This window comes from Phoxinus phoxinus (genome assembly GCF_949152265.1).
Source record: "Phoxinus phoxinus genome assembly, chromosome: 19".
Classification (NCBI taxonomy): Eukaryota; Metazoa; Chordata; class Actinopteri; order Cypriniformes; family Leuciscidae; genus Phoxinus; species Phoxinus phoxinus.
The window spans coordinates 30605836-30618529 of record NC_136894.1 but is presented as its reverse complement, the minus strand read 5'-3'; the positions used below and the strand labels follow the sequence as shown (position 1 = coordinate 30618529).

The 12694-nt window shown below is 39.8% G+C and overlaps 2 protein-coding genes across 3 annotated transcripts in view; one reads left to right on the top strand and one right to left on the bottom strand.

The window, feature by feature from the left end:
* Positions 1–440: 440 nt before the first annotated feature.
* zdhhc3b (zDHHC palmitoyltransferase 3b) lies at positions 441–9279 on the bottom strand. Its single transcript, XM_079591849.1, has 7 exons — positions 9146–9279; positions 6665–7002; positions 5636–5760; positions 4311–4407; positions 4046–4127; positions 3764–3894; positions 441–2313 (listed from the first exon to the last, which is right to left on the bottom strand). The coding sequence occupies exons 2-7, from the start codon at positions 6971–6973 to the stop codon at positions 2155–2157; spliced, it is 903 nt and encodes a 300-aa protein (XP_079447975.1). The 5' UTR covers positions 6974–7002; positions 9146–9279; the 3' UTR covers positions 441–2154.
* Positions 9280–9441: 162 nt separating this feature from the next.
* The window catches only part of ehmt2 (euchromatic histone-lysine N-methyltransferase 2), a 37505-nt gene continuing 34252 nt past the window's right edge, over positions 9442–12694 (top strand). The window contains exons 1-3 of one of the 2 annotated variants that reach the window (XM_079591821.1): positions 9442–9739; positions 10266–10305; positions 11920–12006. In XM_079591821.1, the coding sequence (XP_079447947.1) occupies positions 9713–9739; positions 10266–10305; positions 11920–12006 (154 nt within the window). In that variant the 5' untranslated portion in view covers positions 9442–9712. The remainder of the gene's footprint in view (positions 9740–10265; positions 10306–11919; positions 12007–12694) is intronic. The other variant, XM_079591820.1, reaches the window with a different exon arrangement.

Genomic DNA, 12694 nt, shown 5'->3' with positions numbered 1-12694 from the left:
CTTAAAGGTTGGGTAGGTCAGAATTGTCTAAAAAAACTTTTATTCAAATTTGTTTAAACTGTCTTTATATACCAATACATAATTAAAATGCAAGTACTCTGAAATAGAGAGTATAAAAAACTGAGTGACTCTAGTGTGTTTAATCTTCAATAAACACAGCTCATTAATTCCATTCACTCCCACCTAAAAACGGGTGCGCGACTGCGCGCACGTGGGCGGAGCCAGTAATAGCGGCGGTAGTCATGGCGACGGAGAGTGACAGTCGCGCAAGCCAATCACTTGTTTCGTCCCGGTAGGAATTAATGAGCAGTGTTTTTTGAAGATTATATACACTATAGGCACTCAATTTTTATACTCTCTTTTTCAAAGTACTTACATTTTAATTATGTATTGGTATATAAAGACAGTTTAAGCCAATTTGAAAAAAAGTTCTTTAGACAATTCTTACCTACCCAACCTTTAATGCACATACTTGTAATGCGTTACCTGCTCAGAAATCATCAAAAGACGACAGAGGAAGAACACAGCAAATGAAAAACAACAGAAAGAGAAATTTATTGAACTGACTTTCAAAAGTGAAAGCAAACCGAAACACCCAAAACTGCATTAAGATATTGATACATTTAAAATACATGCAAAAGAAAAAGAAAAGACAGGCAAAAAATTGTGCAAAGAAAATAAAAAATAGAAATGTCGATCGTTGAACAGCAGTGATTATGAAGACTGAACGCTAATGAAGACCCGTAGGAAGCGTTACTCCCGGGAAACACTGATCACCTCAATGCACTGAACCTTCAGTCGTAAACCTTTCCAGCGCATTCAAACCGTAAAGAAAAAGCCCTGAAAACATCTCAGGGACGGTCAGTCTCTAGTGTACGAGCGTCCGAGGCTGCGGAAGATGAAGGTCTGATGGTCTGAGCTGGATTTGGAAGAGAAACTGGATTGATTTCATCATGTGAACCTGAGGGACAAAGACAGCAGCCGTCCGGCTTCAGGAAGATCACGCTCACGCTCACACACTGTAGGACACCGCACTGTAGGCAATCCAGGAGCACTGAAGACAGCGTCCACCCAGAGAAGTATTGCTGACCGTCAGTGTGTTATCGTCGCACGGCTATTCCTACGAGCGACTGCGTTCATGAGGAGGTTACACTAACCCCACCAATCTGTCATATTTCACCCCAAAATCAACAGAAAAAATGCTTAGCATCAAGAATCAGGCAAGATGAACTGACATCATTTCCAAGATTAATAAAAAATGTAAATATGTATTTTTTTTTTATTATAAATGTATATATATATAATTTAAGCATTTATTGCATGTATTTTTTTTAATGTACTTCAGTAAAAATGACTATTACAGTAAGGAGAATCACCACTGAGAATGAGAATAATAATGTAAATCTAAGGGTTAAATGCATTTAATGGGCTTTATGCACAGCTGCACTACTTCCTGAACTTTAGCCAGCTCCTTCGTTTCCTGTCTGCCATTATTGGGACAAACTGATTAATCCAGGTGTGCCTGACCAACAACAATAATCAGACACACCCGGAGTAATCAGTTTGTCCAATAATGGCAGACAGGAAACAAAGGAGCTGGCTAAAGTTCAGGAAGTAGTGCAGCTGTGCATAAAGCCCATTATCATGAAAATAGTCACAATGCAAAAAAATAAGAAAATTAAGATGATTTTGCTAAGAGGAATATGACCCGGACGTGCTTTCATTAGTGTTATGCAAAAGATGAATGCGTATTAATCAGGAAAGGAATAAAACTTCAGGAGATTCTTCGTATTTTTTCATTACGAAATCAAATTTGGCAACAACAGATTCCTCAAGGCTCGAGAACAACGTGAGCGGACGGTCTCTAAAACAAAAGGCATTTCTAAATCACCCAGCGCATATAAAGGCATCTGTCAATCAAACCGGGAGATGGACGAGAAACACTTCAGTGTGTGCCGCGGCTGGTGATGGTCAGTAAGTGTCATGGTCAAGGCCTCTAAAACCTCCTCCGCTTTAACACGTCTACCGGCTGCAGGATCTCATGATCACAGTGTGGGACTCCCGAGGGGCGATGAGCGTGAGGACGACACTAGAGCAGTGAGATCTTAGGAGTTCAGGAGCTGCGAGATGGTTGTGTGTAGAGCGGTCGGCGTCTCAGACCACGTACTGGTAGAGATTGGCCTTGCCGTGATCCGGCCGGGCGAACGGACTGAGCCAGGAGAGAGAGAACGGGTGACCGAACACCACCTTCATGTTCATCCACTTGGACCTTTTGGCCCATCTGCGCTCCTCTTTCTTCAGCTGCTCGATTCCCTGCGCACCAGAGAACAAGTTTCAGTGTTCAGGTTTAATCTAATCCATCTAAACGCTGTCCACAGGGAACAAAGGAGACAAGCCCTTCTTCTCATATCATGCACTGATATCTATTATCAAATGAATACAATGAGATTTGTGGATCTCGAAAAGTGGAAGATGGGAAAAGCAAGAGATGTTTGGCCACATCATTCAATGGGTTAAAAAGAAGTTCAGGGTTATTTTAAATAAGATGATTTTTGTTACTTTAAATAAATTAAAACCTAAATAAACATTTCTCATTTTCATTTAGCTTCACTTGATGCACTAAGTAAGTCAAACTGAAATAAAAAACGAATAAAAAAAACAACAACACTAAGAATAAATAAAAAAACACAACAAAATGACTAAAATTTAATTAAAATGAAAACATTCAAATACTATAATAGTATGTCACTGATACTAAAATTACTATTTAAATGTCACTAAATTAGATTCATGAGACATTATTTTCTTTCTTATTTTAGTATCATTGATATACTATTATAGATTTATTCATATTTTAATTTTTTCCATTTTAATTTGAATGTCTTGGTCAGGTTTACATGCACCCAAGGTCAAAAACAATTATTACATTTTCTCATAATATTCACTTTCGGCTCTTTTCTCAGTTTCTGAAACGCTTCGAACAAGGATTCACTCTCTATACCCCACCTTTCTGGGAACTGCTCTGATTGGACAGAAACCAAATGCTCATTATCATATCTGAATCTCAGCTCTGGATTCACAGTGATATGAACAGTGACGATGGCGTGGGTTTTACAGTATCAATCTCATCAAAGTGGATTTGCTTTGTCAGCAGAAAACAGCGTCTTCTCGACATGAACAACACGAACCAAACTCTCCCAGTCTCAGATACACTAGTGTTTGAGGGCGGGGCTAAGAGACGCTGTTCAGCCAATCAAGACCATTATGCAAATTAGTTACAAGCCGAGGGCAGGGCTAAGAGACGCTGTTCAGCCAATCAAGACCATTATGCAAATTAGTTACAAACCTACACAGGTTCAGCTACAACTATAGTGTTTGAGGGCGGGGCTAAGAGACGCTGTTCAGCCAATCAAGACCATTATGCAAATTAGTTACAAACCTACACAGGTTCAGCTACAACTACAGTGTTTGAGGGCGGGGCTAAGAGACGCTGTTCGCCGGTAGCCAATGAAAACCATAGGCGCACATTATGCAAATCTATTACATTGTTACATAGGTATGCAACAGGAAGTGAGACTGAATTTATTGACGACTCGTTTCAAGCAGTTCAGAATCGCTACTTTCTTTTGAGAGACAATATTGCGCACTTTGATCTTTAAAACTTTGCAGAGCTTTTACATTCACAAACAGGTTTATTACACACTACATGAAAGGGAATTAAAGAAGCAAAATATTAATAATAATAACCATAAGCGTCACTTACGGTCTCGTCGTTGCAGATGGAGTGCACCTGCGTCCCGAACATCACAGAGGTGAAGATGAGGAAGAGCAGACCCTCGAAGCACAGGAGGATGAGGAGGATCACGGTCGCCGGAGGAGAGAAGGAACTGCACTCTGAGGACAGGAAACAGGAACGATCAATGCAGGAAGCTCTAAACTCATGGACCAATCAGAGAGCTCCGTTACAACACAAACAGCCAATCATTGAGCAGCACTCTGAGGGAAAAATAAAAACTCAGGCCATGATGCAGAAACAAACACTTACTTGTCCAGTCTTCTTCAAAACAGAAGACAAAATGTAACGCTACCATCATGAGAGCATGAAGGGAAATCAGAGCAATGTACATCTGGAGACGAGAGAGAGAACAGTACATATTATTTATATGCTATCATAGTTTTTATTCATATTTAGAATTTTATTTTTATAGTATTCAGACTTGTGAAATGTTTGTACTGTGACAACCATGGCACAAAACCCAGTAAAATCTTGTATAATAGTGTATTTTGTGAGTAGTTGTGATGAAACTCACGGTGAAAAGCACAAAGTATTTTTGGTTGTTCTCTCCCACACAGTTGTTGACCCAGGGGCAGTGATGGTCCATCTTCTTGATGCAGCGTTTACACACACTAGACGGAGCAAACACACACACACTTTCAGGAAACTCTCTCTGAATCTAAGGTCACAGTCGTGGTTTCTTGCACCAGCAGTGACCATTTAGTTATTGATGCTCTCAGTGTGTGTGTCTGTGTGTGTGTGTGTGTGTGTGTGTGTGTGTGTGTGTGAGTGAGTGAGAGAGAGAGAGAGTGAGAGAGTGTTTGAGTGTGTGTGTGCCAGTGTGTGAGAGAGTGTGTGTGTGTGTGTAAGTGAGTGAGTGAGTGAAAGAGTGCTAGAGTGTGTGTCTGTGTGTGAGAGAGTGTGTGTGTGTGTGTGTGTGTGTGTGTGTGTGTGTGTGTGTGTGCGCGTGTGTATGAGTGAGTGAAAGTGTGTGTGTGAGTGAGTGAGTGAGTGAGGGAGGGAGAGAAAGAGTGCTAGAGTGTGTGTGTGTGTGTGTGTGTGAGAGAGTGAGTGAGTGAGTGAGTGAGTGTGTGTGTGTGAGTGTGTGTGTGTGTGAGAGAGAGAGAGAGAGAGAGAGAGAGTGAGTGAGTGAGAGTGTGTGTGTGTGTGTGTGAGTGAGAGAGTGTGTGTGTGTGTGTGTGTGTGAGAGAGAGAGAGTGAGTGAGTGAGTGAGAGTGTGTGTGTGTGTCTGTGAGAGTGTGTGTGTGTGTAAGTGAGTGAAAGAGTGCTAGAGTGTGTGTGAGAGAGTGTGTGTGTATGAGTGAGTGAAAGTGTGTGTGTGTATGTGTGTGAGAGTGAGTGAGAGAAAGAAAGAGTGCTAAAGTGTGTGTGTGTGTGTGTGTGAGAGAGAGTGAGTGTGTGTGTGAGAGAGAGAGAGAGAGAGTGAGTGAGTGAGAGTGTGTGTGTGTAATAGAGAGTGTGTGTGTGTGTGTGTGTGTAAGAGAGAGTGTGTGTGTGTGTAAAAGAGAGAGAGAGTGAGTGAGAGAAAGAAAGAGTGCTAGAGTGTGTGTGAGAGAGTGTGTGAGTGTCTGAGAGTGTGTGAGTATGAGAGAGAGAGAGAGAGAGAGAGAGAGAGAGAGAGAGAGAGAGTGAGTTTGAGTGTGTGTGTGTTTAAATGTACGAGTGCATGCTAGTGGGTGTTTGTGTGAGTGTATGCGTTTATGTGAGTGTGTGTTTGTGTGTGTGAAAGTGTGTGTGAGTGAGAGTGTGTATACGTGTGTGAGTGTGTGTGTGTGTGTGTGTGTGTGAAAGTGTGTGTGAGTGAGAGTGTGTGTATACGAGTGCGAGTGTGTGTGTTACCTGCAGTGATGTGCTCTATCAGGTTTGATGCTGCAGCATTTAGGACACTTATACACCACCTGTCCCGGCTTGAGCTGCAGGCTCTCGATGAACTCTTTAGTGGCGTTTCCCTTTGGAACGGCTCCCTGAAACCAGAGGAAGAGGAACGAGTCAAAACCCCAGATACCATCCATCATCCGCTGATAGATCACATTATTAACATTAGTATTGCAATTTTACAGTTGTACTGTAAAATACAAATATTTGTATTATATTATTTACTGAAATGCATTTTTATTTTACAATAAAATTAAATATTTTTCTACTGCAATTTTTTATTTAGTAATTAATATTATTGTTATAGGAAATTGACTAAAATTATTAATTATATAATTAACTAACTATTTATAATAAAAATTACAAAAGCACATAACTTCACTAAAACTAAAAATGAAAGGTGAAAATAATACAAATAAAAGCTACTTCAAAATAAGAATACATACTACACAGGTATATAAATAACACAAACAAAAAAAATATCACACATATATATCACATATGTGACCCTGGACCACAAAACCAGTCACATGGTAAATGTTTTGAGAAGCTGAATTTATTAACTTTCCATTGATGTGTGGTTTGTTAGGATAGGACAATATTTGGTCGAGACACAACTATTGAAAATCTGGAATATGAGGAGCAAAAAAATTTAAACATTGAGAAAATCTCCTTTAAAGTTGTGCATTTATGTTCACGATTGTGCTGCATTCACTCACAAAAATACATGTTTTATATATTTACGGTAGGACATTTACTAAATATCTTCATGGAACATGATCTTAATATCCTCATGATTTTTGGCATAAAAGAAAAATGTATAATTTTGACCCATACAATGTATAGTTGCTATTGCCACAGATATACCCGTGCGGCTCCAGACTGGTGTGTGTTCCAGGGTCACGTCTGGTTGTAGTTATCGTTCCTGATGTGTGTGTGTGTGTGTGTGTGTGTGTGTGTGTGTGTGTGTGTGTGTGTGTGTGTGTCACTCACCGGGTCAGTGCACATGGCTCTGAAGTGTGACGCCAGCGCGAGGAAGGCGAGCCCGTTAAACACGGCGCCGTTGAAGATGCTGTACACCACGCTCTTCGCCGGCAGCAGCATCACGAAGACGACCACGAACTCGGCGTAGAACACCAGCATCCACGTGATCACGCCGCACACGATGCCGCAGCCGTCGCGGATGAACCACATGTCGTGGGGGGAGTGTGAGCGCGGAGGAGGGGGGGTGCAGTGCTCCGGGCGCAGATACCCGGCCTGGCGCTCGATGTCCCGACTGCGGTTAGCTGGGGAACTCTTCATCCTTCCCAACGGGAAGCTCCCACATCCTCCTCCAGAGACAGAGACACAAACGCAGGGTCACACATCAGACCGTCATGGCATGCCCAAAATGACTCGCATTGCATTTAAAGGGATAGTTCACCTAAAAATTTTAATTAGCCCATGATTTACTCACCCTGAAGTCATCCTAGGTGTATGACATTCTTCTTTCAGACGAACACAGAGTTATATTGAAAAATGTCCTGGCTCTTCCAAGCTTTATAATGGCAGTGAATGACTGTTTCTGTTCTGAAGTCCATAAAAGTGCATCTATCCATCATAAAAGTGCATCTATCCATCATAAAAGTGCATCTATCCATCATAAAAGTGTATCTATCCATCATAAAAGTGCAACTATCCATCATAAAAGTGCATCTATCCATCATAAAAGTGCATCTATCCATCATAAAAGTGCATCTATCCATCATAAAAGTGCATCTATCCATCATAAAAGTGCAACTATCCATCATAAAAGTGCATCTATCCATCATAAAAGTGCATCTATCCATCATAAAAGTGCATCTCCATCATAAAAGTGCATCTATCCATCATAAAAGTGCATCTATCCATCATAAAAGTGCATCTATCCATCATAAAAGTGCATCTATCCATCATAAAAGTGCAAATATCCATCATAAAAGTGCATCCATCCATCATAAAAGTGCATCTATCCATCATAAAAGTGCATCTATCCATCATAAAAGTGCAACTATCCATCATAAAAGTGCATCTATCCATCATAAAAGTGCATCTATCCATCATAAAAGTGCATCTATCCATCATAAAAGTGCATCTATCCATCATAAAAGTGCAACTATCCATCATAAAAGTGCATCTATCCATCATAAAAGTGCATCTATCCATCATAAAAGTGCATCTCCATCATAAAAGTGCATCTATCCATCATAAAAGTGCATCTATCCATCATAAAAGTGCATCTATCCATCATAAAAGTGCATCTATCCATCATAAAAGTGCATCTATCCATCATAAAAGTGCATCCATCCATCATAAAGTTAATCTATCCATCATAAAAGGGTAACTGTCGCCAAAAATTTAACCAAGGCTCTTTTTGTTAATCTACCCGAGTCAAACATTCGTGTAAAAGCATAATTAAAATGGAAACGGAACTTTTAAGATTGACTGTATTTTCGTTTTCAGTCAAAATGCCTTTTGAATGGGAGTGCTAGGGGCACTATGATGGATGGATGCACTTTTATGATGGACAGATGCACTTTTATGATGGATGGATGCACTTTTATGATGGATGGATGCACTTTTATGATGGATGGATGCACTTTTATGATGGAGATGCACTTTTATGATGGACAGATGCACTTTTATGGACTTCAAAACAGAAACAGCCATTCACTGCCATTATAAAGCTCTGTAGAGCCAGGACATTTTTTAATATAACTCCTGTGTTCGTCTGAAAGAAGAATGTCATATACACCTAGGATGACTTGAGGGTGAGTAAATCAGGGGCTAATTACATTTTTTGGGTGAACTATCCCTTTAAGATGTACATTTGATCAGTTTATGCTTTCCCTGAAGATCCAACACATGACCTTCTGCGATCAGCTTTCAAACACATTACAGTATTTCGTATATATATATATATACACTGTAAAAAAAATGTAACCTCTCCAAGTCAAAATATTCTAGTGACTCGTCACATCAAAATTTTTAAATTGGCCCAAGTGAAATTCTGTAAAATAAATGTAATTATTGTTGCAATACTCTGTTAACATTGGCTCAATGAGAAATAATATGTCAGACTAATTGAAAAATTTAGATGTGACCAGTCACTAGAAAATTTTTACTTGGGGATGTAATTTTTTTTTTACAGTGTATATATAAACCCTAAATAAATTAAATTAAATGTACAATATATCCATACAGGTTTAAAAGAATAAATAAAAACATTCCAAAAAACAAAAAATAACCATAATAATATACATGATTATAATAAATTATATTTATAACCTAAATCCAACAAAATCCCTGCTTTTTTATTCTTAATATTTGACAGGGCAGTTAGATATCGTACCAACTTATTCTTGAAACTACAAACCGAGGGGAGACCTGAAAAATCTACATTTATGGATAAAATGTTTAGCCAGTTTAAAAAAAATTACAAATACAAAACCTCACCGTGTTCTTCTGTGGCTCCTCCAGCAGCGCGTGACTGAGCTTTAAATGATGAGTTCTCTCTCCGCTTATACACAGATGATTTGATGTAGTGATGTAATGTTAATGTGTTGTGTATATGAGCAGAACAATTATGTTTTATTGTAAATTATTGCTCCAGTTTCGTCAGGTGAGGCGCGACAACCAGGAAGTTTCGGTTAGGCGTCACACACCCAACACAGTCCGACTCGGCACTTCCGCTCCCGAATATTATAAAATAAAAGTCGCTGAAAAATAATTAAATATTAAAGCTAGATTGGTTCTTTTTTTTCTTTTCTTTTTTGACGTTTTAAACGCGCGTTTGTGTGTAAAACTGTCACGCGAATAAATTATTTTTATTTAAACGAGGTCGAACTTCTGACTTGAGGAAACATTTTGTGATAACACTTTAGAAACGACCAACAATACGCAATGTCTTATATAAATGATTGTATACATAAAAAGTAGTATCTGAATGAATGAAGCAGACTTTTATGTTAGCAAAATTGGCGGGTGCGCGCGCTGCGGTTCCCCTGAAGCTCATCCGGCAACATGTCGGCAGCTGAGCGCGCGCTCGAGGTGAGAAACACAACACACAATAAAACACACATTTACATGTGCATGCGTAATTACAGTCGTGCATCTGCATAATTAAGGTTGTGTTATGAATGTGTATTCGCTAATGGAGGATATATATATATATAACTACGCTTTCATTCAATGGTTTTCACATGCCGCTCCTGTTGCAGCATCTAACGTTAGTGTGTAACGTTAGTTCATCACTGTAACGTGCACACATTCTGGGATTAATTGCACATCTGCATTGATCCTGTCAACTGTTGTTTACATAAACGGTGTTAGATGATTGGTGCTGCTAAAATATCATGCATGTGAAGTTTATGACCTCTGATTATCAGTTCATTGCAAACAAAACATTTATATATAGTCGCAGTGTCACTCCATATTTATTTGATACTTTAAACCTGAGTTTATCTGTTGTTATGGATTACAACAGCAGGGTTTTGTAAGCTAGAACCCGTCTGTGTTGATATTTGATGGAGTATAAGTCATGTTTAACAGTATGTTTTTGATGATATTGCTCCAGACCCCATCAGATGAGAGCTCTCCTCAACCCAAGCATGAAGGTGAGGCTGTCACTATATCAGTGTTTCATTCGTACTGGAGATGCTCAGTATATATCAGTGATTGCATCAGCATTAGTGTGATTAGAACACAGATTATACCAGGGCTTCAAACTGGTTTCACAGACACATTTGGATCTGTCCCAAAGTTCATTAAAAAAAATGTGATGGCTTATTTTACCATTTTATTGTTAATGTACATGTACAGGTGTATAACATCGGACATTAAAGGGATAGTTTAGCCAAAAATAAAAATTCTGTCATGATTTACTCACTCTCAAGTTGTTCCAAACCTGAATTTCTTTATTCTGCTGGACACACACACACACACACACACACACACAGTGTCAATTTCACAGACACACACACACACACACACACACACAGTGTCACTTTCACAGACACACACACACACACACACACACAGTGTCACTTTCACAGACACACACACACACACACTCTCACAAACACACACTCACTCTCATATACAGACACTCACACTCTCACAAACACACTCGTATACAGACACACACTCTCACTGACACACACTCACTCACACACACACACACACACACACACACACACACACACACACACACACACACACACACACACACACACACACACACACACACACTCTCACAGACACACACTTACTCACTCACTCACACAGACACACTCTCACAAACACACACTCACTCTCACATACAGACACTCATACTCTTACACACTCTCACACTCACACACACTCATTCACTCACTCTCACAAACACACACTCATACACTCACTCTCGTATACAGACACACACACTCTTACAGACACACACTCATTCACTCACTCTCACAAACACACACTCATACACTCACTCTCGTATACAGACACACACACTCTTACAGACACACACTCACTCACACTCTCACAAACACACACTCATACACTCACTCTCGTATACAGACACACACTCTCACAGACACACACTCTCACAGACACACACTCACTCACACACACACACACACACACACACACTCTCACAGACACACACTTACTCACTCACTCACACAGACACACTCTCACAAACACACACTCACTCTCACATACAGACACTCATACTCTTACACACTCTCACACTCACACACACTCATTCACTCACTCTCACAAACACACACTCATACACTCACTCTCGTATACAGACACACACACTCTTACAGACACACACACACTCATACACTCACTCTCGTATACAGACACACAGTCTTACAGACACACATTCATACACACTCTCATAGACGCACACTCTCACTTACTCACACTCTCACACACACACTCTTTCTCTATCTCTCTCTCACACACACACATACACACTTACTCAGTCACATTTTTGGTATTGCCAATTTTTTTTTTTTTTAATGATTAGCCTGATTAGGTTGACATAGAATAGACATATAAAAGGTTGCAGGCTTTCTATCATTTATGCTGCACATTATCACATTTTTATGCCGGATTTCACTTGAATCATTTTATTTATTTTTATTTTTTATAATAATAACCCAAATGTCTGGATCTGTGCTTCTCTATTAATGTGTATTATTGTAACGGAGCTGTTTGTGTCCTGCTAGCGGAGCCGGCTCCTGTAAAGCTGATGGACGATCTGACGGGCCGTCCGGATGAGGGACGTCCCGCCGCGTCCACTAAAACACACACCGGTGAGTCGCGCACGGGTGCTGACGATCACACACTGGCAGAGGTGTCAGAAGTATTCACATTCATTACTCAAGTAGAAGGACAGATACTAGGGTTTAAAAAGAGTTCTGTAGAAGTTGAAGTAAGTGTCCAGTAAAAGTGTAAAAGTTCTGGTTTCAAAACTGCTTAAAGTATAAAAGTAAAAGTAATGTAAGGAAAAAATGCCATTAAGGACAAAAGGTTCGACCGCGCCACAGGGGCCTATAGTGCACTACCCCACCTCCTCAAAAAAACATTTTTATTAAAGGCCGTAATGACTATAATGTTATATTAAAATGTTAATGTTGAAAAATTTGGGATGCACTAGGCCATCGGTTCCCAACAGGGGGGTCGCGTCATATTTTGAGCAATGAGCATTAAATAAAAGTCCTTAACTTTTTTCTGTTCAAAATGTACGAAATTTATATAATGTGCGAGTTCATCATGGATCCATTTTCTAATCCGTGTTTTTGTCTTATCCTGAACCGCTATGGTACTCCTATAATAAGTGTTTACATTGGGACTATTTTACACTGGTTCGGATCGATGCCGCTGCGCAGTAGCCCAGGACTCATAGACGTACACAGAGAGAAGTAGTTCCGGCTACAATGTTCTTCCGAAAGATGCATTATTCTGTTAATAAACGCAAGTTTATTATCGCTCGCTATAGCG

Bases quoted from the DNA above. Each gene is read 5' to 3' on its own strand.
- zdhhc3b (XM_079591849.1), bottom strand. From the start codon at position 6,973: ATGAAGAGTTCCCCAGCTAACCGCAGTCGGGACATCGAGCGCCAGGCC. The intron at 5,761-6,664 runs GTGAGTGACACA...CTCTGGTTTCAG, and splicing joins GAGCCATGTGCACTGACCCG to GGAGCCGTTCCAAAGGGAAA. The intron at 4,128-4,310 runs GTGAGTTTCATC...TCTCGTCTCCAG, and splicing joins AATACTTTGTGCTTTTCACC to ATGTACATTGCTCTGATTTC.